Source organism: Cyclopterus lumpus, chromosome 22 (assembly GCF_009769545.1).
Source record: "Cyclopterus lumpus isolate fCycLum1 chromosome 22, fCycLum1.pri, whole genome shotgun sequence".
NCBI lineage: Eukaryota > Metazoa > Chordata > Actinopteri > Perciformes > Cyclopteridae > Cyclopterus > Cyclopterus lumpus.
The window spans coordinates 4072838-4099244 of record NC_046987.1 but is presented as its reverse complement, the minus strand read 5'-3'; the positions used below and the strand labels follow the sequence as shown (position 1 = coordinate 4099244).

At 43.6% G+C, this 26407-nt stretch overlaps 1 protein-coding gene across 2 annotated transcripts in view; it reads left to right on the top strand.

Moving 5' to 3' along the window:
* The window catches only part of babam2 (BRISC and BRCA1 A complex member 2), a 77206-nt gene that overhangs the window by 38246 nt on the left and 12553 nt on the right, over positions 1–26407 (top strand). For both annotated transcript variants that reach the window (XM_034525659.1, XM_034525660.1), the window contains exon 7: positions 13952–14061. In XM_034525659.1, coding sequence (XP_034381550.1) covers positions 13952–14061 — 110 coding nt within the window. The remainder of the gene's footprint in view (positions 1–13951; positions 14062–26407) is intronic.

Genomic DNA, 26407 nt, shown 5'->3' with positions numbered 1-26407 from the left:
GGAATTCAGAGCACATGTATTGCCTACGTGCCACTCTCAACATGGCGACAGCTGAGCTAGCGGCTAGCAGCTAGCAGCTAACGGTGCAAACAGCGCAAACAATGGCAACAGTGCTGACAGAGCTAACAGTGTTTCCCTGAATAAGGGCAGCTGGTAACCACCATATGAACGTAGTGTAGAGCGGCGGCCATTAGCTGGCAAGTGGGGCACGCTCATCATGTGCACTTACATACACGCATGGCCGGACTTGGTATATATAAACAAAGCACAGAGAAGCTCTTATAACGTCACGCCATTATGTTTTTCTGTTCTGTAATAGCATGCAGTGAACCACACTGTACGAGTTCATCATAGTGATCTTACTAGCATTATGTGAAAAGGTCACTGAGGTCATTATAATGTACTGCTCAGTGGGACTCCATAGAATGGCCTGGAATAGGTATGACTGGACATGTAGACAGCTGGATGTCCTATAACCTTCGTCTGAATCCTAAGAATAGAAAGCCCATGCAAACCAGAAAGTATCCGTGCTCTAGTAAATATCAATTTGTGGTCGGTGATGTCCACACCCAGAAACACCCAAGAGAGCCAAAGGTAAATATTTGAACTTGACCTTTGGGTTACGACATAACCATTACTGATATTGGCGGTCGCAGCTGGGTAGGCGACTAATGTCAATATCTCAAGGCAAATCAGAGTTATGTATTTGTTGTCATTTTTATTTTTATTTGTAAAGGACCTTGTACAATACTAAACATAAATCCTGCCACTTCATGCTTTGAACTTGAGATAACTTGAAGCTATTTCATATCGACCCCCTTGGTGGGTCATATTTAAAACATTAAATAAACGAGACATGACACATAATATACAGCTTGTGCTTTATCACAAAGAAGTGTGTGGATATGTGCACGCTGTGCCTGATACACATCTCCCTCACTGTATTTGCACTTGCCAGGGCGGGGTGGCTTTTGCTTTTTGGAGTGGATCCTCGTTTTGTTTGTTGTAAAACACTCACGCAAGGAGGCACATGAACAACAAACCGGTGCATGATCCTTTTACTGCAACGTCCTGATAGCACACGCAAACGTGCAACAGCCTTATTTGAGTAACATTATTCGTTACACTCTTTCTTTTCCATCCTTCACGTCAGAACGTCCTTCATGACAGACAGGCATATTTGTTGAACATTGAAGAGGCTTGCTGTTTTACAGGTCCAAGTCCAACCAAGGTGACCTTTTGGCCTCCATATCAGTTTGAGCGGTCCAGAGCTCACACCTAAACCAGAGGCACATTCTTACAAATGGAAGTGAATGACTTTATTATTCTTGCTTGTACCAGACGGCAACCTCGTGTGCTGGAAAACGAAGCCAATGCGAAAAGAAGTCTGATTGTATAGAAGTCTATGAGAAAATGACTAATTTATTCCCTCAGTAAAGATCCCCTTGTGTTTTCACTTCATGAATGTTATTTGTAACATTTCTTGTTCAGAGTTCGTTTGTACTTCACCCTCGTGTCGCTTCTGGTTCCTAAAAAACAAGATGGCGACGGACAAAAACCACGGTGACTTCATCCACCAATGATGTTACATAATTTTCAGCATTGGCTGCACCCAATTTCAACCTAATTAAGACTAATAGCTGAAAACACCTGTGCATTTGTGCATATAAATCCTGTGCCACGTTGATTAGATTAACTTTATTGAAGATGTCACTGTTTGCATTCAGGACATAAAAAAGTGTAAATAAAGAGAAGTGGGAAAAGGTCAGGGGGTTAGTTGTTGGTTCGAATATGGATGGAAACGGCCTTTTGTGTTGTTCGTCCTCCCCTCCTCCATCACTTGCGGCAACGACCCTTGGTGCTGCATTGACAGCCCGGTTGTCAGAAAGGTCGTGCCCCGAGGTGGAGGAGTCAGGCATCCTCCTTCATCCCTTGTTGTGACACATGACTAGTGGCACCAGACCCCGGCCGCAAGACGAGGTGGTTTGCAACAACGTGAGCTCCTTGACCTTTTCATGTATTTCACCTTCTCTCAGCTTTGTGACAGCTCCCATCTCCTCGCCTTCTCCCTCCTGTTTTTTATTTATTTATTATTATTATTATTTATTTCCCATTCTTGCATACAGTGCTGCCATATTTGTCTTGTAATCCTCATGTGAGAATTCATCAGAGACCCCTCCGTGCCCTCACGTCCCATCGATGATGACGCGCACTCGGCCTATCAAGTCTTGCCTCATCATATCATAAATAGGTGTGGGACCATATGCACTGACTAATGCCACAGAATGCCTCTGACGCCGGAGAATTTCTAATTGTTTGCACATGATGAATACCATATTCCTCACTGTAATTGAGTCATCCCTCGTCTCGTGATGTCATGGCAAACATGCAACAAGGGAGCATATTTGCTCAGTATGTCTGTCAATGGTGGTGACACTTGTTTTGTTTTTCGTTTTTTTCCTTTTGGCTGTTTAGTATGTTTGTTTTCAGTGTCTTGTGTACATATGCTGAAAACGTACAGTAAATGCAGTGGCTGTTGGATTAGTTTGCACTTTTAGACCAAGGCTTGTCAAAGGGGGGTCCGCGATAGTTTTTCAGATTCCTTCATTTAAATTACCATGATTTATTTATTTATATATATATATATATATCAGGGAACAGCATTACAGTGTATGTTCAGTAGTTAGGGTCCCTGTTAGAGTGACGTTAAGTGGTCTAGCACTAAAGAAAGTACACAGCTGGAATTTACTGTGCAGGAGACCTTTAGTCTGTACAGCCTGTGGATTTCCTTTAGAGAATTTCAGTCAAAGAAAGATAAATACAGATTAAGTAGTTACCCACAGTGAGTTAAAGTGGCCCATAACCTTTCTGTATTTGGCCAGGACTTTGTCAAACGCACTGCAATCATATTTCTTTCACTAGTAAGTGTGCTGACTTGATTGTAAACAGTCCACTGCTGTGTAGCGTGATTACAATGTTCTGCCCACGTTTCTGCAGCATGTCTGTCTGCTGTTGTCATGACAGTCAAAGTACGTGAATGCAGCTCCCAGTTCATCAATATAATGAACTGTGACTCTGAGATAACTGTGGTACCCAGCGATGTCCAGTCGTCTCCAGTGAGAGCAACAGTTGGTGCACGTTGTAACGCCGCCATCTTTGTAGTCCGCTCCGTTTCATACAAATCGACGGTGCGTCTTGAGGCTCGTACGCCGTCTTTCGTTGTGATTCTCAGGACGCTCCTCAGACCGACATCTTGCACGACAGTAATCGGCCTGCAGTCCGCTGCTCTCCACTTGGCCGAGGCATGTGTTCATTGTTCATGTGTTCATTGTTCATGTGTTCATGTGTTCATTGTTCCTGTGTTCATGTGTTCATTGTTCATGTGTTCATGTGTTCATTGTTCATGTGTTCATTGTTCCTGTGTTGGTTTATCCACAGTTCTCCTGCACGCCGCATCCAAAGTAGTCTAACGAAGATTCGCTCCACTGGTTGTTTGGGTAGCTCTTGGCTGGCATCAATGCTGTGTGACGCCTTTCAGACGTACTTCATGCTCGTGGTGTATGTATATATATATGTGTATGTATGTGTATATATATATATATATATGTGTGTGTGTGTGTGTGTGTGTATATATATATATATATATATATATATATATATACATACACATATATATATGTGTGTGTGTATATATATATATATATATATATATATATATATATATATATATATATACATACACACATATATATATGTGTGTATGTATATATACACATATATATATATATACACATATATATATATATATATGTGTATGTATATATATATATATATATATATATATATATATATATATATATATATGTATATAAAAGGCTTCATACTTTTGAATAAAATTTAAATGTTTAAATCTACAGTATAATCATCAATTACATTATAATCTAACATTCTCTTTAACTATCAGAACCTTCAAATATGTTTAACACATGTCTAATACCCTTCTAATACATTCCTCTTGTGTTGTTCCTTGGCTAAGTCTATGGAAGCGTTAAAAATAGGCTTATCTCAAATTACTTCAAGTGACATACATTTCTGCTCTTTATTTTTCTGCCAGCCTGTTATAAAAAAAATAATACCCCCCCCCCTTCACTCATGATCTTTACATCTCAAGGAGTGCATATAAATACAGCACCCATCTTCTCGATCAGGAAGGACATGTAAAATAGGATGCTTCCATTTTTTTAGAAGCGTGGAATTAAATGAAAAAAGATTGTTGAAGGAGATGAAGGCGTGAATTAAAAGGGAAAGAAGCCTCAGGAGGGAACGCTTGCAGAGCACGGAGCTCGATTCCACTCCCTAATGCTCCAGTGACCCCCCCCCCCCCACCCCAACGTGCAACGTGGCTCCCTGATACCAAAGGTGACTCCGCCTCCTTTTCTTTCTCGGCGGATCTGCGATCCACAATCGCCCAATCCCAAACACCCCCAATCCCACTCTCCTCCCCCATAACCACCCACACCGCGTCTCCAAACAAAAGATTCCCACCCACCTGCTTGTACCCCCAGCTGAGCATCAGAGGATTCCAGTATTACGGTCTCAGGAGAACATCACCCCCCCCCCCCCCCCCCCCCCCCCCCCCTGTTCCTCCGCCGCCCCACACTTCTCCACGCCTCCATGGAATTACTTCTAACTGGCCTACTTTCCGCCTTCGCTCTACATCAAGTTGTACACTATCTATATGTGTTTTTCCTTTTTCTTTAACACCTCCAAATGTTCTTACTAATCCTTTGTTTTTCTGACTTCAACCCTGATGTTATTCAGCTTTCATTTAATGCTCAATTCCTTGTCCTTCTGCGCGCCTCATACCGCCTTCTGGAGGCTTTTTATTAACACATTGGTGGCTTCAGGGGGAAATTGTGTCTCTATATGTTGCCTGTCTGTGCTCATTTGTCCTGGCCTTTGCTTACCCTTGGCTTACCAATGACTTGGAAAAAAAAGCCCCACAATAACAAACAATCTGACTTTTACTGCCCGAGTGTTCCTTCTCTGTCTTCCTTTTCATTTCTCAAAAGCAACGTACAAAAGCTTAAAGAAAACGCATGACGAACATTGTCAGGTTGATGCTTCTATTTGGGGTTTCTACTAGAACATGTTTATATGATTGAAAACGTTATTTTTCTTATATTATTTTTCTAACTTTCTGTCCGAATGACTCCGTTTTAGCACCCGTCTCTTTAAGACCCACTCACCCCGAAAAAATGAGTCTGCTCTGATTGGCTTGCAAGAAGAAAAATGGCACATTGTTGCATAGGTAGTTCTCAAGACGTGGGTGGAGACGAGGAGGCGGTATTTTAATATACACTACTGTTATTACCTTTTTTTCCCCCTTGAACTGATGTCCACCCTTGAACCCATATAATTATGCTAACATAAACTGTGAATCCACATTTTATAGCTGATATTTGAATGACAAAACTAAACAGAAAGGTCCATCCCTGCAGGAAGAGTCGATCAGGAATAATGTTCACCTAACCTTTGGCAAACTAATTTAATAAATATTTATTTACTGGTAAAATAGATTAAATGATGGATTGGATGAAATGCTATCAAACCCCAACCCTAATTTCAAAGCCTGGAAAGGATTAAAGAAATATGTCTTGCACTCTTATTTATCAACGGTTCTTACCAATAAATGTGTTATACTCCCTTAATCCTCTTGGATGGTAAGGAGGATACTGTTTTTTGGGATGCTTTGTCTCTCTCCCTCGTGCTATCATAGGTTACAGTTGTGTGGTAAAAGTAAGATAACATTGAATCTGCCGTTGTCAGCAGTCCATAGTAATAAATATAATTATTGTTACTGTTATATTCACGCAGCTTCAATTCAGCAACACCTCTCAGAAGTTAGAAATGCGTGAAGCGGTTTATTTAAGGTTGATGTTAAATTGATAAATGCCTTCAAACGGAGAACATTTTCAAGCTAGACGAGCAAAATATATTTTTTCCTCACATCGCATGGACCAATAGGCAGTAAATGGCTTTATTTCACGGTTATTTAGGCCCAACGTCCCATCAGTCCCCAAATAGGAGTAAGGGGCTGCAGTGGTTCAAATGACCGGATTAGTCTCATTAACTGACAAAAACACCCTGCAACACTGCCAGTGAAGCAATATTAATCCAATTACAATTATCACCCCCAGAAAATGCCACAATAAGCGAGCCAGTGTGTGAGGCCCTCCGCTCCAACTCTGGTCTTTTTGAGAAGAAGGTTTGCGGCGAGTGCTTGTGTTGCTTTTACATGTGATCTCTGGTCACACAAAACAGGGAGGGGGGTGGAAAAAAGAATTTGAGATTGAAGATGTTACACACAGTGCCGTCACCACAAGGTCGAGAGGTCACGTGGCACTTGACTTGTAGGTCACCCCGTGTTGTGTCATCAGCGTGAACATACGTGCATTTGTTCATTTCTCGAAAAACACATAGGCATGCTGTTATCCACATGCAAACACATACTTGAGTCACCCTTGTGGCTTCCAGGCTCCTAGCGTCACACACACACACACACACACACACACACACACACAGGATGTTCGCACAGGCAGTACTGCGAAAGCCAGATCACTGCGGTGACATGCTATTTGTGACACACTATCAGTGACACTTGGCCACAGACGCACATATGACTCGCGTTTCGGTGAAATTACGATCAGAGAGAGTGTCGTAGTGGCGTTTGTGTTGGTCATCTGCCAGTTATTGTCGCAAACAGTTGCGGAGAGAAGCGGAACCCCCGGAATGATGAAGAAAAAAAAAACATATCTCATCTGTTTGATCCAAACTTTTTAGACAACTTTGCATTATTGCAGTACGCTGTGCTCTCAACTGTTCTATGCATTAAGTCCCCGCTAAAGGCTCGTAGTGCATTTGGCCCAGCTGGTTGCACTGAGCTGTATTTCACCCATGGCTATGACTCAGTAATAGGTGTCTCATTTCCAAGCAGGGGAGGCTAAGCGTGTGGGTTGTTGGGGTGGAGACACCACTGTCGAGGTATTTTGCAACACACTGCACTTGTGACTTGTTTCCAGTTGTTTCTGTTGTACGTGACTGCAGGGCCTTTTTGACTGGTCCATGGCATTTCAATGAAGTCAATAACTGAGAAAGTTTGGCCCCTGAAACTGCAGCCACTGTTCTTGCATCAAAGTTACTCTTTTGTCCCCATATTTCCTCACTTACCACTACTAACTAACTTGTTGTTGAGTCAGAGGAACTTGTACATTATTTGCACTGGGCTGACATATCAAAGACCTGCTTGAAATTGGAAACACAGCTGCGAACATCTCTTTCTTTGAAAAGTCGTGTCAACCATCATGCCGTTTTCAATTGAAATTGTTCTATCACACGTACTTTAAGAGGCTGTTCTTATTCACTGTTTGTACTTACACCAAGGAAAATGTATGCATTATGATTTGCATGTAAGATGCGCAATCGAATGAATATTCAAATAGTCAAATATTCGGGTCCAGCCCACCACAATCTTTTCGTAAGCCTAAGTAGTCTAAGTAGCCTCACCAAACGTTTCTGCACAGGTGCACTGATCACTTGTAGGAGAACGCACGAAAGATAACTCAATAACTTTTTGCAAGAAATCATACTTAATGAGGATTTGTTGATTTGAGAGAAAATAATGTCAAAGCCACACAGTCAACATTTCTGTTTTACCCTCTATATCAGGGTATACAACTGAAATTCAGTGAAGTTCAGTTAGAGGGCATTTCCTCATGCAAAGGTCTGGAACACAATAATGTCAAATTTGCGCTCTATGATTTTGTGCCATATGTATTGAAGTAGCCAACGTCTGTATGTAGTCAACAACTGACTGTAAATTAAATAGAGAATTATTACAGATTTCCAATTGAACTGGATTAATTATAAATAATACATACAGTAATAATAAATACATTATCTTATCTTATTTCAAGTAAAATAAAAGGCTGGATTTAAAATGGAAAGCTTTAAAAAAAAAAAATTTAAAAAGTACTCAATTTAAGAAAGATTAATTTAACTTAATTCTCAATTATCTATCGGTTTTCCGGACGGCGGTCCGCCTGACCCCTGCTCTATATCAATCAATGCCGCATTTACTTGAAAACTATTAATGGGAATCACTCAACACTCAATTGGCCAAATCTTTCAATCTTAATTGAGTGGATGACATAAGAGAAGGAATCTTTGCTCTAGTCTGCAATGTGTGCAGACGGCATAGCTGCATTCACTAAAGCAATTAACTTGGGAACATTCTTGAAGGTTAGCATTTGTTGCCACCCCCCATCGCACTGAAAGACTTGCATGCTCCACAGATAGGCACGCACACAAGCATATCCCTATTCTTCAGTTTACAAACACGCCCCATGCACAAAGCTTTTGTGGCTGCAGCAGCAGGGCAGTGTTGAGGTGTGTTCGGGTCCTGTTCTGCCAACACGGTTGCAGGTGGAGCATGTGTGCTCTGTAATCTCTCGCCTATTGTCCTCATGCCAAAAGCTGAGCCCTGGCACAAGGTGCAACTATGTGGGTGACGCAAAGTCATCTGGTTAATCATTGCCGTGGCTGTCTTACATCAGTTTTAAACGTGAGCGCAGGGTTCGTTGGAATGGAGAGTTCGAGGAAGAGACAAGCGTGGGATAGGTCAGATATTACGCAAGAGGACGCTCGGTCCTCTTGGACATGCGTGCCAATTTGGGTTGCGGTGACTTGCGCTTGCATGTTCCGTATTTTGAGATGGAGGAAGCGGGGCTCATCATGGCCCCTGGAGTACACCACATTTCTGCTCATCCCCTCCCCACAAGCAGCAGCAGCTCCACATCATTAGGAACAATATCCTCAACTCTCTTTCTCAATCAGAACATTTCATGTCACGCAATGAGACATTTTGGCAGCTGCCACCTTGACCCCGTGCGTACCCACCCTCAGGGTGCGGCAGCACAAGTCTCTATCAAACTTGTGAAAATGCTGGCACAAATGTATAATTCAGTATGTCAGACATCCATTCACTTCATTCCGTTGTAGGATCCAAAGTATTATTTTGCATGTTGTTTTGGCCGATGGTTGTGTTTACGCTCTCTTCAAGGCTCTTGACATTGAACGTGGAAGATACATTATAGCGCTGCTATGTGATGGGTTTCAACATGTCTTAAAGGACATTTACATTTAATTTTTTTTTAAGAATTGCAACAATTGTAAATTGTGCTTGAGTTTTAAGGGTTTTAAGAGATATTACGCAAAAAGTTTAACTGTAGGAATTTCTGAATTATTTTTAAAAGTATTGTAAGTCGCTCAAAGAGCAGAATTTGTTGATGATTGAATGGCTTCTGTAGCCGAAGGAATGCAGAATCAGCAGGCGACCAAAATAAAAAAAAAGAGTACTGAAGAAGTCAAAATAATAAAGATTACAAGAACAATGATGTGCTGCTGAAGCAGCATTCACACACCTACAACATTTCTCAAGAAAAGTTGAGTGAGATTGATACTTGTTGTGCATCCCAACGCTAATATTACCAGTACTAAGTATGTGGCACTGGTTGCTATACCTAAAATTTATTTTACACCACAAGCAACCAGAGTCCAGTAGGAAGCTGACCGAGACACACATTTTCAAGCGGTCTCTGTCCAGTTGTTTGGTCTGCATTAGTGTTCAATTGACAGCTTTCACATCACCATAAATGAACCATATCAACCGGGCCAATGTTCAATGCCTTGAACTCATTGTGTGTCCAGCACATGTACAAGGGCACTTTAAGCCGCTCGCCTAGAAGCTGGACATGTCCTTGCACAACAACCCTGCTGTCAGTCAAGTCGACCCATTACGTTAGGCATGACATTTAAAGTTGGGCGAAGAAGGCGGACAGAGTGCCCTTACCTCCTCCGTACCAGCCCTGCAGTGGAGCCCCCGTGTAGCGTTTGCAGATGAGTGTGTTTGTGTGTGTCGCGACTTTGGCCAGACTTGGTCTGGCATGAGGACAGCTGTCACATCTCCAACCTGTCACATGCGACACAGAGGAGATGCCAGAGGCCGGGGCATCGGGAGACACAAGGGCAGACACAGGGAAGAAGTGCGTCTCTGTGTGTTCGTGCACCCGTGTGTCTGAAGGAGTAAGGAGGATGAAGGACGCGGGGTGGTGGCGGCCACGTGAAAGTGTTTGACTCGGAGGCACCCTCTAACCTTGATGTCCACGCACGCATGCGCGTGCACAGTCCTCGCCCACTTTCTTAAATCCGGTCCTTGAGCAGTTGAGTCACATCCCCCCCGGGGGCATGGAGTAAATACTGCTTTAACATCCAACCACTGCCCCTGCAGGACCCCCACCAACCCTCTAACCCAGGCCCTTTCAGTGCTCATTACTTACCAATGAAGAAGTCTCTTCATTAAGGTCCTGCCTGTGGCCTGTTGAGCAGAAGCTTTTTTTTAAAGCTGCTTCTCTACTAACTCTTTACATAAGCAAGCAGCAGTTGCCTTCAGGTCAATTTGGTTAAAAGGGCTTAAGACATGTGTATGTGCACGGAAACATTAACGGCCATTTAGGGGCTTTTATTTCATTACAAAAGGGAAGAGCTCGTATGTTTCAATTAAAGTAATGGTTTCAAGGCAGGTAGGTTAAAAGGTCATTTTCTGTTCTCATTAGGCTATCTTTTCACAACTTCCTGGAGAGGACTTGCAAAGTTTTTCAGGAGAAGGAAATCATGAGAGAGTTTTTAAATGCCTCTAAACTACCACCGCACTAGGACACCACTTCAGTACACTGTGTATTCCATAACCAAAACCAGCTGTCAAGTAAACCATTTGCCCCTCTACACTTTAATTTACTTTAAACATGCCACTTCAAGGAGCACGGAAAACTTTTTGTTTTTGGCCATAAAATGGGATCATGAAATTTGAGCAGTGCAAGAGACAAACACTCTCAGTAAGTTGTTTTTTAAAACGCAGCAAATAGACAATTACATATGACTTGTCTCTCTATTTCTCTGAGACTCTATTGAAACTCTACTATCACCCAAAGGTTAGTCAAAGTTCTCTCACTGACTGACGTTCTTTCCCCAAGTCTTAATTTACAAAATTGTAATAAATGCATTTGTCAGTTGGTCAACCCACAATTATTGGCCCAAAAAATGTATCTAATAGCGGTTGGATACAGTTCCATGACATCTTGTGCAAGCATTCATGGACCACAAAGGAAGAATCATGGCGAGCCCGTCACTTTGAAGAATTAAAATGACACTGATGATGTGATCACTTTGGTCACGTGTCCTCTTGACTATTCACCGGGTCATGTCTGTATGGTTTTCTTAGATTTGCGAAAAGCATTGTGAGACTTGCTACCCGATGACATATGGTAACCTCAACCACCGGAGGTCAATGCCTTACCTGAACCATTGGAGGTAAATGCCTATCCGTAACCATTGGAGGTCGATGCGTTACCTTAATCATTGGAGGTCAATGTGTTTCCTTAACCATTAGAGGTCAATGCCTTACCTTAACTGTTGGAGGTCAATGTCTAATTTTAGCCATGACCGTCTTAGGAGAGTTAACGGTTTAATGTCTAGACAAATTTGACCCATTCACAAGGTCAAATTTTAATTTGTCCAGTATTTTGGTTTCTGATGAAATATCAGTTGCACTTTGTGTTTTGTGCTCATTAGCAAACATTAGCAGGCTAACATGTTAGATGAAGATGGTGAACATGGTAAACCTTATAGGTGGTGAACATCATTTCATAACTTCTAACTACTTACTTCTCTATGTACAGCTTTGTGGCTGTATTAGGACTACTTTATTTACGGCCTCACTGAGCCAATAATGTGGCTCTAGATTCTTACTCTTGCTATTTTGTTTTAGGCTCATACACAAGAAGAGATTACTGGTGATCAGATCTGGCTGACAGTGTGTTTGTGTTCCTTACCAGTTTTATATAAGTTAAGTTTGTGAAATAAACATCAACAACATAAAGTTTGATATATAGTTGCACTTAACTACACAGGGTCAAATAATATTTTCATCTACATGTGCAGCACATTGTTTAGAATGCCATTAGCTAAAAGTTAAAGGGTCTGCCTTTTAGTTTGTGTTTGTTTGTTTCTTTGATGCAATATGACTTGTGACAGCCCTTTGCTGTCTGCTGGGATGAGATGAGTCTGAATCATTCCACAAAAAGGCTCCTTTTTCATCAGTGCCCGTAGTCCAGCCCAATCGGGGCATTGTCCGCTGCAGTGCTGCCCTTTGTTCCTCTCCTGGCCCCTCTCACCTTCCTGTTGGGTTTCATCTGTCTGTTTACTCTGTCCCAGTCCAAAGGGAGCATCCATTAAATCACCTTTGCGGATGAGAATGGGACTTGACAGCTACAAACTGGAGCAAAACAATCTTTTCCCCTAGCCCCCACCTCCACCCCAGCCCCACATCCCCACGCCTGTTCCTATCTGTCCCATATCGTCAGCGGCAGAAGCCGCGAGCGCTGCTGCGGGACAGAGAGGCAGTTCTTGTTTACTGATGCACACTGTATTGATGTGAGCTGATTCCATCGGGCAACACTTTTGGATGCCACACACCCCGCTGTCTTTCACTGCCTCCCTTCTACTCTTTATGTCTTTACCCACTAATGCATCTGCCACGACAAGTCCGACTGCATGATAGTCAGCAGAGCTGGGGCCATTGTTGTGACCGTTGATATCTGCATGTTCTTCTATCTAAATTCACTGTGGATTCAAGAACTGTTCATTATTTAAGGTCCCCATATATTTGTATCCCATGCTACAATGATGTTATGTTAATTTAATTGTTTTTTTCTAAACAAAAAAAAAACGATGGTCAAAGTCATTACATGCGGAAAAATTAATTCCACTCCGCTTGGAGAGGAAATGTGCAGTGAAGGAATTTATTTGTCCACCCACTCAGCCATGTTTCTTTCCTCAAACCAACGGTCAGTTTATTTTTTGTGATCAGCAGAGTGTGTGTAATCAGTTAATGAGCCCGATCACGTTTGAGGCCGCCATGCTGCAAACTGGTTGCGCCGAGCCTCTGTCCATCATGTGTGGTGGTTAGATTTCCTCTCACCATGGCAGGGAGCGATTATAACAAATGGATGAGTTCAAACCATCTGTAAGACATTTGATTAACGCCGCCGAGCCTCTGTCGGGAGAAAGGGAGCCCAGAATGGTACTTGATGTGGAATTGCGCTAATGACAGTGCCTGAGAAGTAGCCACGCTCGAGGGAAAACATCACAGAACGAGAAATTAGAACCTCAGAGAGACAGACGAGGTTTGCAGCGAGCCGCTCCGGGTGGCCTCTGCATCCATCTCACACATGATTTGATTGGTGCTCCCAGTCATCAGCTCAGCCGCACAGTGCAGCTGTTGAAGCTAATGTGGCATGAAACGAAACAGATGTTTCTTCTGGTGTCTTTCCTCTTCTCTTCTCCATCTCCCTCAAGATTTTGGGACTTGCACACTTGTTGTGCACACACAGGAGTGTGTAATCCCCGTTTGGGTTTAAATCCGATCTTAACCTTTGTCTTGAATCTCGATCCTGTTAGATCTTGATCAAATCCACTTTTGGGGTTTAACTCCACAACTTGAAATTCCAAAAGTTACACATGACTTAATTTTTAAGAACTCTGATTGACTCTCAAACTGCTGCAGCAAAACGAAGAAGTTCAGCAACAGAGGAAGCTTATTTGATGAAGTGACGACCTTAAAACTTGGAACCAAATCTGGAACCGAGAGGAATCGGTATGCTTCGAACTATGATGCGGATCAGCCTTTAAACGCGTTGACCTACAAACTTGTTCATTTCATGCCAATCTCAGTCCATGACTCTTAACTATCCCAACGAAGTGTGGGAGTCAGTGCAGATGGTGTAGATGGTGGTTTTACCGAGGAGCACTAACAGCCTGGCTTTGTCTTTCTCAGGACACAGCGGTGGACCCTGGAGAGGACGTGGCCCTTCTCTCTGTGAGCTTTGAGGATGCTGAGGCCACCCAAGTCTTTCCAAAACTCTACCTCTCCCCCAGCATTGAACAGTAAGCACACCACATATACAATGAATAGGTTTTCTGTTGTTCCTCTCACTTAATTCAGTTTTGATGGATTCTTTTTTAAATGTTTTATCAGGACATCAGATTTGATAACATTTGAAGTCAAAAGCATTGTAATAAACATCCAGGATTCATTTCACTTTAGAACTACAACGATTAGAAAAAATAAACACAAACACTTTGATAACCGATTAATAATTAAAGTATTCTTTCATGCACAAAGGGAACCCCTCAAATCTGGAAATTTCCTACTTGTCTCTGTTTATGTCACATTAAAAAGAACAAGACATCTAAAGACATCACCCGAACTTTGACAAACATATTTCATCTTTTTTTTATGCACCCAACGATTAATCGACTAATCCTGAAAACAGTCTGGAGATGAGTCGATAATGGAAAATAACCATATTGTCCTTAGATGAGGGGACAATGAAAAGGTTAGCTGTAACTCACCAGTGAGGAGAAGATACCTTTAGAGCATAGGTGTCAAACTCGAGGCCCGCGGGCCGAATCCGACTGGCCACGTGATTTTATGTGGACCGCGACGGCTCGAAAGACATATGATCAATTAGCCTGGGCAAAAAGAATGTTAAGAAAAAAGTCGTGTGGTTTTATTTTGAAGGTAATTTTTTATGCAGCGGAGTGCCATCTATTCACACACCTTATACACTCCTGGCATAGTTTATGGCTCTAATACTACGATTCATACCAAGTATGAAACAGCTCACTAAACATAACTTAGTCACTAGTGTCAATTTTGTTTACTGCCAATCCCATGAATCTGGCGTATATAAAGTATTGAGTCATAATTCTCTCGGTACCTACGCTTCCTGAAGGCAACGTAGTTGAGGCAGGTCCTCAGCCTTCTCTGTTAGGCTGTCACTCATGATGCCACGCCCCTGTAGTTGAAACCATGGCCCAACGCCAGATCCCTGCTAAAAGTCTGAACCTGAAAAAAAAACAATCTGAACCTGAAAAAAAGATTTAAAATATTTCTAACTAGTTTTCTTTTGTGGATACTGTGATATTCTCAACTATCTCAGGTTAAAACTGCACCATCTTTTGATTAAATAAATTTCAGAAGTTGAAAATGTTCCTTGATTTGGGTCGCGGCTTTTTTCAGGGGTGATGGGGGGTCCCAGCCAGACCAGTTGAGAACCACTGCCCCAGACCAGTTGAGAACCACTGCCCCAGACCAGTGGAGAACCACTGCCCCAGACCAGTTGAGAACCACTGCCCCAGACCAGTTGAGAACCACTGCCCCAGACAAGTTGAGAACCACTGCCCCAGACCAGTTGAGAACCACTGCCCCAGACCAGTTGAGAACCACTGCCCCAGACAAGTTGAGAACCATTGCCCCAGACCAGTTGAGAACCACTGCCCCAGACCAGTTGAGAACCACTGCCCCAGACCAGTTGAGAACCACTGCCCCAGACAAGTTGAGAACCACTGCCCCAGACGAGTTGAGAACCACTTCCCCAGACCAGTGGAGAACCACTGCCCCAGACGAGTTGATAACCACTGCCCCAGACCAGTTGAGAACCACTTCCCCAGACCAGTGGAGAACCACTGCCCCAGACGAGTTGATAACCACTGCCCCAAACGAGTTGATAACCACTGCCCCAGACCAGTGGAGAACCACTGCCCCAGACGAGTTGATAACCACTGCCCCAAACGAGTTGATAACCACTGCCCCAGACCAGTTGAGAACCACTGCCCCAGACCAGTTGAGAACCACTGCCCCAGACCAGTGGAGAACCACTGCCCCAGACCAGTGGAGAACCACTGCCCCAGACCAGTGGAGAACCACTGCCCCAGACCACATCTCTCACACATGTTCTGAGCACCTCACAATTATTTCTTGGACCAGAGTTACAGTCTGAACTGTGACAAAGTTAATGTAATAAATTGCGTTTCATCTTTATAGAGTGTGTTTCTTAACCCTAAATAAATGGATTTATGTTATGAAATTAGCTTACATATATTTTAAATATTTTTATAAATGCATGTACAATGTTTTTACACTCGAATAAACAATAATCAAATGCAAAGACAGTTATTTAACAATATGTTTGGGAGTAGTTACAATTATACAGTGTTAGTTACAACCATGATGCTGATGTGGCCCACGGTGAAGATGAGTTTGACACCCCTGGTTTAGAGCCACAGGGAGGGGCGGGGTCAGGTCAGCCAAAGGTGGCCAAAGGTGGCCAAAGGCTCCGCCTCCGATTGTGTGCCGGGAACTTTGCGCCATGTTATGTCATTGTGAATAATCCTACATCCCAGTGTCTGTACTCATCAGTCGGTTCCTCAAAAATAACAAGGAAAGAACAAAAAAAATGGGATGGATGACACATAGAGTCTGAGCTCAGGATGACTGGATGTCTGCAGACATCTGGGGTGTTAACAGTACTGTGTGTGCGTGTGCGTGTGCGTGTGTGTGAGTGGGTACTTCAGTAGTGTGCATATTCTCTTTGTTCAAATCCACTCTTTTTTTGTCTTGCTAGATTTAGCGCATGTGTGTTACTTTGTGTGCTTTTGTCACATTACATTTGTGTGTGTCTGTGTGTTCGGTTGAGTGTGTGTGTTTAGATGCATTCATGCTCGTGTTTTTTATTTTTTTTATCCAAAATGTATGTGTCTGTTTTCATGTGTCTGTGTGCATGCACCAGTATTTGAAGATTAGATTTGAAGTAGATAAGTGTGTGTGTGTGTGTGTGTGTGTGTGTGTGTGTGTGTGTGTGTGTGTGTGTGTGTGTGTGTGTGTGTGTGTGTGTGTGTGTGTGTGTGTGTGTGTGTGTGTGTGTGTGTGTGTGTGTGTGTGTGTGTGTGTGTGTGTGTGTGTGTGTGTGTGTGTGTGTGTGTGTGAGAGACAGAGCCAGGTATGGGCCCACTCTGACCTCGGGGCCCCACAGTCTGGGCCTTCGTGCTCGGAATAATCTCAGGCTGATGTTTATTTACAAGCACACGGCCCGTCGCACAAGGTTAAGAGACCTCTGCTTCTCCCCCCCCCCCCCCCCCTCCCCACACACACACACCTTCACTACCACTGCTCTCCTCGTTCCTTCCAACTCTCCCATTCTCCTGTCTCCCAATTTTCCTATTTTCATCTCCCATGCTCCTCTGTTGGTCCTCTGTTTTTTGTCCTCCTCTCCAGTTGTCTTATTTTTTAAATTTCACGCAAATCAAATGTTTCCTGAGCTTTTCACCCCATCATTTTTATTATTATTCGCTCTCTCTCTCATTTACAATGCATATTGTTTCTCATCTCCAGCACAAGCGCTATAGCAGATCCATGCACACACACACACACTCCTCCTCTCTGGGATGTAAAGAATAAAGTGTGACAGGATCCATGCAGCAACAGCAACACATATCCTAATGACACCAACACAGAGGTCACCTACTTGTCCTAAATGACGATTTTTTTATTTAGTTTTACGTTTCAAGTGACGCCGTCTCCTTGGAAACATGGCGGAAGCAGAGACGCGGAGGCACGATTACAGGTTGTGATTTAAAAACCAATTATAGGGAAACAACCGTGTGTGTGCTCTTTGTTTTGGGACGGGGACATGAAGTCAGGCCCTTGATGAGGCGATTATTTCAGCTAACGCTTGATACAGCTAACTGGCTGGATTGAGCCTCCACAAAAAAGAAAAATGAAGCGGCTGACCCCTCACCATGGCTCCAGACCAGAGTGAGGCTGCAGTGGCGTTAGAAGCCCCCCGTCCCCTCCCCCCTCTCCACTGCCAGTTGCGTGAGGAGAACAGACAGAAGGAGGCTAAAGGCACGTAGAAGTGGAGAGCAGGAAGCGCGGATGCTATGGGGATGGAGATGGGTGGTTGCCGGCGAAGCGTGCGTGCGGGGGGGGGGGGGGGGGGGGGACTATAGAGAAAAAGCACTCTTCATCTAAAACCCCTTTTTAAGAAGCATCTAAATAAATATAGAGGCTTAGCCGCGCCGAAGCCAAGCGCTCGTTCACCAGCCCTCTCCTCCTGTTGCCTCTTGTCTTGTGAGATCACTGCACATATGCATATCAAGGCCATGCATGAATATGCTGTGTTTACATTCCTTTGTGCACCTTTTTTGTCAGCTGTGTGGGAGTGTGTTAATTCATGACCCAGGGCGGGGAAGGAAAGAAAAAAGAGTGTATGTCTCTTCTTCGCCGTTGTTTGAAAACAAACGCGTGCATGCGCGCGAGCGAGTTAGTCCGTGTTTGTGTTACATCCACTGTGGATGTTTCTTCATTTAGCATGCGGATGCGCTCGCCCGTCCCCGCTGACCCTCGTTAGTCCTCTGTCCGCAACGTCTCTGCGTTGGCTCCAGTGAAGAGGAAGCAGCAGTCGTCTTCTTGATAGACGGGGACGTTCAGGGGCTCCCTGTGTTAAGCCCGAGCTTCCACGAATGTTCAGTGTCACATAATTCCAGAGTGAAAGTCACATCAAGGCGGCTGCTCGAATTGTTTAAATCAGCTCTCATCTTAGGAGATGGTGAAAGAAGAAGCAGCAGCAGCTGCGAACAGCTCCAGAAATTGGCTCAGCTTGCCTTCTTCTTTTTTTTTTTTGGCACCACTGGATTTCAGTGTTGGTACAGGCTGTCGTATCAACATCTACTCAGCGTCAAAATGTTCTGAGGTTCTTTATGTGTGCAATCTTCCCGTCATTCCAACGCTTAATCAATCATCCTGACATTTGTCCTTCTTTTTTTGTCCTTGCGTTCATCACTCATTTGTACACACATATCTGTTCTTGCTATACTGCCGTCCTGTCAAGGCACAGTTCGTTTTTAATTGGCTTTTTACCAGTTTTTACCCTCATCGTCCAAAATGTGGAATCCTTAGAGCGACAGAAAACTGTTTGCTACGCATACACACACACACACACACACACATATACACCTTCCTCACCTGCTGTCAGGTCAGGTGGACAACAAGAGAGGGACAAAGGGGAAAAGTTGTCTCGCTCTCGCTCATCTGGTTGAATGAGACCTCAGACACATTGTTTTGGAAATTACATTTATTAAAAAAATGTAAACACACATCTCTCCATTTTCTATTCAATTCAGTTTATTTTATATAGCCCAGTATCACAAATTACGAATTTGCCTCAGAGGGCTTTACAATCTGTACACATACGACATCCCTGACCTTTGACCTCACATCGGATCAGGAAAAACTCCCAAGAAAAAAAGGGAAAAAAGTGAAGAACCCTTCAGGAGAGCAACAGAGGAGGATCCCTCTCCCCGGATGGACGGAAGCAATAGATGTCATGTGTACAGATTAACAGAGTTACAGAGTTACATAAACACATTACATAAATATGACAATGTATGAATGGACCTCTACAATCGATGAAACAGAAGGAGTCCTTTCCTCCCCATGTTGCTCTGTTAGTTACTAGAAATGGTGAAGTGCGGTTTTATTTGACCGGTGTGGCGAAGTAGTGGCCCAAACTCTCATTTGATTGGACGATAACGCCGCTGTAGCCCTGCCCCCTCAAAGCCGATTAGTTTTAACCAACTTTTTTTTTTTTAATGCCCAATGGTGTCTTTCCAAGAACCCTGTGAGCACATCTCTTGTTCAACTCGAGATTTAAACGGGTGCTTATGTGCGAGTCTTCGTAGGACAGCCCTACGGCGCCGAGTGCAGCGCGAGTCATCCAACATTTGAAACCGGACCAGAAGCTGGAGACGTGTCACCGGGATTAGATTTTAAGATTTCTGTCCCGGTTAACTGGGACAGAAAGTGCGGCGAACACTTGTCGAGCAGCTGATTTGTCCCAAATGCAACAAGAAGTATTTGTTTACAGTGCAGCAAACAAAAGCTTTTATTTCATAACAACTACATGCGGAGTCTGTCCAAAAGGCCCCGGGGCTCTGCTCCGAGTCTCTCCGAGAACGTTTGTTGGTTCTTCCTCCATCCTTCCTTCCCTCCCTCGCTCACTCATCACTGCTGTCCTGTCCATCTCACTTCTTTCTTTTTTATTCCCCGTTACCAGTTGTTAAACTCTTTGCTACTCGGTCGCATTGCCCCCCCGCCAACCCCCACCCCCACTTTCCCATGTCTGCCGCCCGTCTCTCTTCTCTCCATCCTTCTCCGTCTTTTTTCTGTGTGTGTGTGTGTGTTTTTTTCCATCACTCCCTCTCCTCTGCTGATCCCTCTGGCTGATCCTCAAAGGGAAGCGAGAGAGTGAGTGGGACTTAAAAGAGAGAGAAGAGCCGCGCTCTACCCAGCGAGGTCGTCCCTCGCTCCACTGAAACGCAGCGAGGAGAGGAAGGAAACAAACAAGCAAAAAAGAAAACAACAACACACGGGAGAGGAGAGCTTTTCCCTCACTCTGCTTCTCTCGTTTCCCGCACCTCTCTACTCTCCTCTTTCATCGCTCCTGAGTTGTTTGATATCTCACTTTTACTCTCCTTTCAGCAGGGGCTCGGATCTGAGGGGCTCTGAACGCAGACTCGTAAGCCCCCCTGAGCTACAGCGTTATACCTCTATTTCTATTCCCTCTTCCTCTCTCTTTCTTGCTCTCCGTTACTCCTTCTTCCCCCATGTTCAAACAGACCACCGCCGTAATGTGTGTTCTGCTTCACAGAGCAGCAAGGGGAGAAGAAGAAGAAGAAAAAATGTCGAAACACCCAACAGACACCCACATTTTTCCCGATAATACAGACTATTGCAGCTCCTCTCTTTGATGGGACTGCACCACGATTGATTACCAGAAGTCAAATCACTGCTTCTTCTGCCGGCTTACAGATTCACCTGCTTAAGATTCAGTGTTCGTTGGTTATATAACGTTGTACAGGGCCGCCTAGAAGGAAATATACAGTGAAAGCCGTGGTGGCACGCTGCGTATATGCCTGTGATTTATTCTCCTTGCTCGTTTAAACTCGCTGTTAAGTGTTAAATAGATTTAGACATTTAGAGAATGTATGAATGTGAACCATCGGAGGAGGCGGCAGATTTTGTTGTCAAGCCAAATCATTTCTTTATCAGCTATTGTTGCAGGGGAGGTTGTGCTATGATCAGACCAGGAAGAAGAAGATTCTCGTATGCCAGTGAAACCGAATAGTTATGAGACAGGGCAGTAGTAGGGTCTCTAGTACCAAGTGGGTTGGGATTTTATTGACATAGACCAGACTTGAGTAAGCTTTATTTCATCAAACGCCAATTTATTACTACTTTTTTCAATTCACTTTTTTGTTGCTCATTAGCATGGCTCACTGAGCCCTCATTTTAATGAGTAATGACTTTGTGTCATTGATGCTCGCCTCAGATTCTGAGAATGTTGGTAATTCTGAATATATTTGGCTCAACAACCACACACACTCCCAAATGAAAATCTGCCTTTACATCCTTTTTTGTTTGTTTGTACGTAACCTTCTCCTCTCCTCGACCATTTTGTAACCAGACTCATCGCGCCTCTCGTTCTCGCCTTTGCTTCTCGTTTACCTGATTGTGCGGTGCCCATGAGACGAGTTGGATGCATCTCTCCTTCCCCCAGAAAACCTGCTGCATGGCATAAAAGAATCGAGTGGGCACCGTCTCTGCCCCCAAACCAGATTTAGGAGCCCAGAAAAATCAACACAGAGAGACAGTTTTAGGCTGCGGTGCACTAATGTTTGTATATCTGCATTTGCCTGTAGGTGTGTGTGTGTGTGTGTGTGTGTGTGTGTGTGTGTGTGTGTGTGTGTGTGTGTGTACGTGCATGCCTGCCTGCCTGCCCGATGTGTGTGGGTGTACAGCTTGTGTGTGTCCCTTCTCCAGGGTCTGTTGAGGTGTTTTATTGCCTTTGAAAATCTTTGCATTTTCGATCAGATATTTTTCAAGGTTCCGCAAAACGTCTTGTCACAGTCGAGAAATTGTCCGTCTGATGAAATTAATTCACCTCACAAAACCCACTCGGCAGTCTTAAGGATATCGGTGCAGACGCCTCTCTCTGTCTCAGCAGCTCAAAGCGCTCTGCCACATTCTTTCCCCCTCCTCTTTGTCTCCTTGAACACCTCTTCATTGTGTCGTTTTGTTTCTGTAAGTCCTTGTAAAGTGAGTCCCGCGGTTCGGCTTTCTTGTGAGGATGTACGTTCTCCTCCGTATGTGGGCCGCCTTAAAATCCCGAGCGTTTAGTGCGTGTTTGTGCTTGATATCTTCATTTGATGCGAGGCGTTCGCTGACCAGCTTTGTTCCAAGAAATGGTCAAAAACGCGATTTTCTTTTTGTAAGATTACACACAGTAAGCATATCCATTACTGCGAGGTGCAGATACACCCCGGACACATATTTTCTGCGCGTGTGTGTGTGTGTGTGTGTGTGTGTGTGCGTGTGCGTGTGCGTGTACAGCCCCCCTGTAAATCCTCAAACACATTGTACCTTTTATCCATAACAAATAAATATACAGCATTCTTAAGTTCTCAAGGTATTCTTTCTTAAGAGTTTGATAATTTTAGTTTGACGGCAGCCCAGCAACATAAAACCAATAACCCCACAACTGGTTAGTGCGGACCAGTTGACGGCACCCTTTTCCCAATTCAGCCCTGCCCACTTCAAACCGGTGAGAAGAGCACGTTTACTGGGCCTTAAAGTTAATTCAATTCAATTCAGTTCAGTTTATTTTGTATAGCCTAATATCACAAATTACAAACTCCCCTCAGAGGGCTTCACAATCTGTACACATACGGCATCCCTGTCCCAGGACCTCACATCGGATCAGGAAAAACTCCCAAAAAATAGAAAGAAACCCTTTCACAGGGAAAAGAGGGAAGAAACCTTCAGGAGAGCAACAGAGGAGGATCCCTCTCCCCGGATGGACAGAAGCAACAGATGTCATGTAGAGGAACAGCATTACAGAGTTACAACACGTTCAATGAATATGACAAAAATGTATGAACAATGAGTAGTAGGCACGGACCACGATTCAGACCTCCACAATCCATGAAACAGAAGGAGGAAGAGAGGATGGGGGGGGGGGGGGGGGGCATCAGCAGGACCATGGCCGGAGGCAGGAGGCATCGATCAGTGATCCTGTGCCTCAAACGTTGACGCTCTCGGGACCCCTCAATAGTCCGATTTGGACGTAGTGTCAGTTTACATTTGTTACATGCCTAGTGTCTTTTCAATATGAACTACTGACGTAGGTTTACTTAGTTTGAAGGTTTACTTGGTTGGGTTTAGGCAACAGAAGCACTCGCTCAGGCGTAGGTTCAAATTAGTTGTGTTACATAAATACATTTGTCACTGCACCTAACAAATCAAAGGTAAAAACAGTTTCAATAGGGTCTTTGCTGGAGTCTTCGTTTACTTGCTTTCACGTGGGACACGAACAGCGGTCTCCCTGCGAGTGTATTTAGTTCAAAGGTTTAGTACTCCAGTCATATACAGTAGTAGCAGTATAAAGTACAATCTGCAGGGGGTGGAGCCCACATGACCAGTAGCACCCACACCGATGTCCAAATATATCAACTGTGTTTGTTTTTTTTGCCCAACCTTATCAGAATATACTAGTGTGTGTGTGTGTGTGTGTGTGTGTGTGTTGCAGCCTGAGGCTCCTATTGATCTGGTTTCATCTAAATAGAGGCCAGGATGTTCACCTCACAACGGAGAGGTTACCGACTCCCACGGGTGCTTTGTCCAGTCCCAGAGGAAGAACAGGACGTTATTTGGTTCACACAGTCAACAAGCGGAGTCATACACGGACCTCTGAGGAACCCCCCCCCCTCCCCCCTCGCATCCAGCCCCCCAGGCTTTAGGATGCAAAGTAGGCAATCAAAATGGAAATGTCCTTGCTTTGAAACCACATTTGAATCTCCAAACAGTTCTTCTTGGCCTCATCTTTCACTTTGGTAATGAATCATGTCTGACCTCTTTTCCAATTGAGCCTTTATCTGCTCTCACGCTGTCACTGCACACACACACACACACACACACAAATAAACAAACTGAGCTTCGTCACCATCCACCTGAGTCACGGAGGATAATCTCTTTGGTTGATGAAGTCACAGGCAGGCAGTGTGTGTCTCTGTGTTTGTTTACAGGCGTGCATGTCCCACTGTCTACTGTAAATATGTCATACAGTGGGTCGCATTGCTCAGAGGGCCTGTGTAAGGCAGCATGTCTGCATGGTGACTCTGGTCTGTGTGGGTAGTGTCGAGAGCGATGTCACCAGTGGAGACTGAAGCGAGGACTCTTCAGGGTGCCACTCAGAAAATAAAACACCATTATGTCTGGATTGGGAACCCACCCACAGGAAGCTCAGTTTAAAGCAATTTAAAAGCCCATGCTGGTCTGAGAACATTGGCGTATTAATATAGATGCGGTACAATTTCAGGAACATGTTACCTATTATTTCCTTTAGGTTTTGAAACTAAGGCACGAATATAAATATGCTATTTGCGTGCACAGAGTCCCTGTCAATGCTTTTCTTCACAGCATATTACCGAAGGCGTATCACCGTGGTGAGTGATGTAGTCGTTCTCAGGCGTGAGAAAATAACTTTCTGCTTGGAGTGTGTAACATCTGGCGGGTGTTTTCAATTTGAAACATTTACAAAATAACTGACTTTATCGGCAGCATGCAAAGAGGTTACGGTGTCACCGTTGTGTTTAAAGATGTCTGTGTTCAGATGTCTCCTTAAATGAGCACACTAACCAGCTAGCCCCCGCCGTCCGTACCACTTTTTCCCTTGTGAGGCCAAAGTCTGTCCTCAGTCCAACTTGAGAGAGAAGAAGTAGAGCTCGTCACATTTTATATTTATATATATATATATATATATATATATATATATGTGTATATATATGTATAACTAATGACTGTAAATGTTGTATATTGTATGAACCCAGCAGTGAAATGCTGGCCTCTTTTTTGTGGAGCATGTGACAGATAATATACGCTCTTGCGTTACAAACTGGGGATGTTGAATTTACCAGGCAAGGAGTGTCGAACAAAAACAAAATGCCTTTGGGTGCATTATGGGGAGTGTAAGCATTTCTTTAGAGCCTGACCCACATCAGAGTACTAAAAGTCAGTATATCTTCTCCTCAGCTGCATTCCTTTTCATTGTTCATTGTTATCTGCACACATGTATGTTCATTGGTTGTGGCAATCTTGTGTCATCTTTGTGGATTGTCATAACTGCTGAACTATGGGATACGGGTCTGCATATATTTCCTTGAGCTGCATAACTTAACGTATACTGCCTAACTTAATTCTCCCCCTCAGCTTGACCTTGAGATAAGTGCAGCTTCTTAAATGTCGGATTCTCCCTTTTGCATCGTGCAGTAAAACGCAGCTCGTGTTCGAGAAACATCCTCTTCCGTCAGCATTCCTCAGCTGAGGTTGTTGGTTCTGTTCAAGGTGGAGAATGAAAACGTTACTTTCAATTATGTTTTTAGACTAGCTTGTGGGTGAGCTTCAGAAAAATAAAGGAATATATATTTTATATTTGAAATATAGAAAATATCAGGATTTCCACTCCCTAGTGAGTAGAGTTATTGGTACCCGCCCTGGAGATCATGTGACCCTCGCCTTACACACCTGTTGATCGGTCTTGTAGCAGCTGCTTGAGAGGAAGCTGTCGATGATGAAATAGAATTTATTTTACTTTTTTTTAAATTAAATTAAAAATGCGTTGAAACCTAGCTTTAAAACACTTTAATTCCAGCGGTTTTATCGCCCAAGTTCTGATTACATGTTCTGCTGTAACAATGGTTTTGGTTTCCTAAATTAACCTGACAAACATTGTAACTGCCTTTGTAAAGCTTTTAATGTTTTTTTAAAACTTTTGGTTTTAAGCCCTAATTGCAAAGTTTCTTTAAGGCCCTGGTTGTAACTAACTTAAGTATTGTAAGTTTTCCTTTTGTGGAATAAAAGCATGGTCTCCTCACAGCAAGGAGATGGGTTTGAATCCACTGACAGGCACAATGGATGAATGGGTTTTAAGTGTGTCTATATGTGGACCATGGCTTGATGTGTCAGGTAAATGGATCTGCACTAACCAGTAAGGGACCACTGTTTTAGAACTAAGTAGTTCTTTTGTAAGATTCTAGCACAAGAGGTTAGTGTCACGTCAGCCTCCATTTCATTGAGTGTTCAAGAGGCAAAACCATTGAAATCCAAAATGCTGCACATTCTGTTCACATGCCTGCCATTGACACACATGAGTGACGAACACACCACCACCATCTTTTATTTAATTTTTTGCCTCTGTCTGCATTTCCATCTGAATAATATGGAACTATTCTTAGACTTGTGGGAGGATAGATGGGCATCATTTAGATTCTGATTTTCAAAGGCTTCTCTCCTCGTTGCTGCGAGCCATTTTCAATCGACCATTTGTTGGTGCAC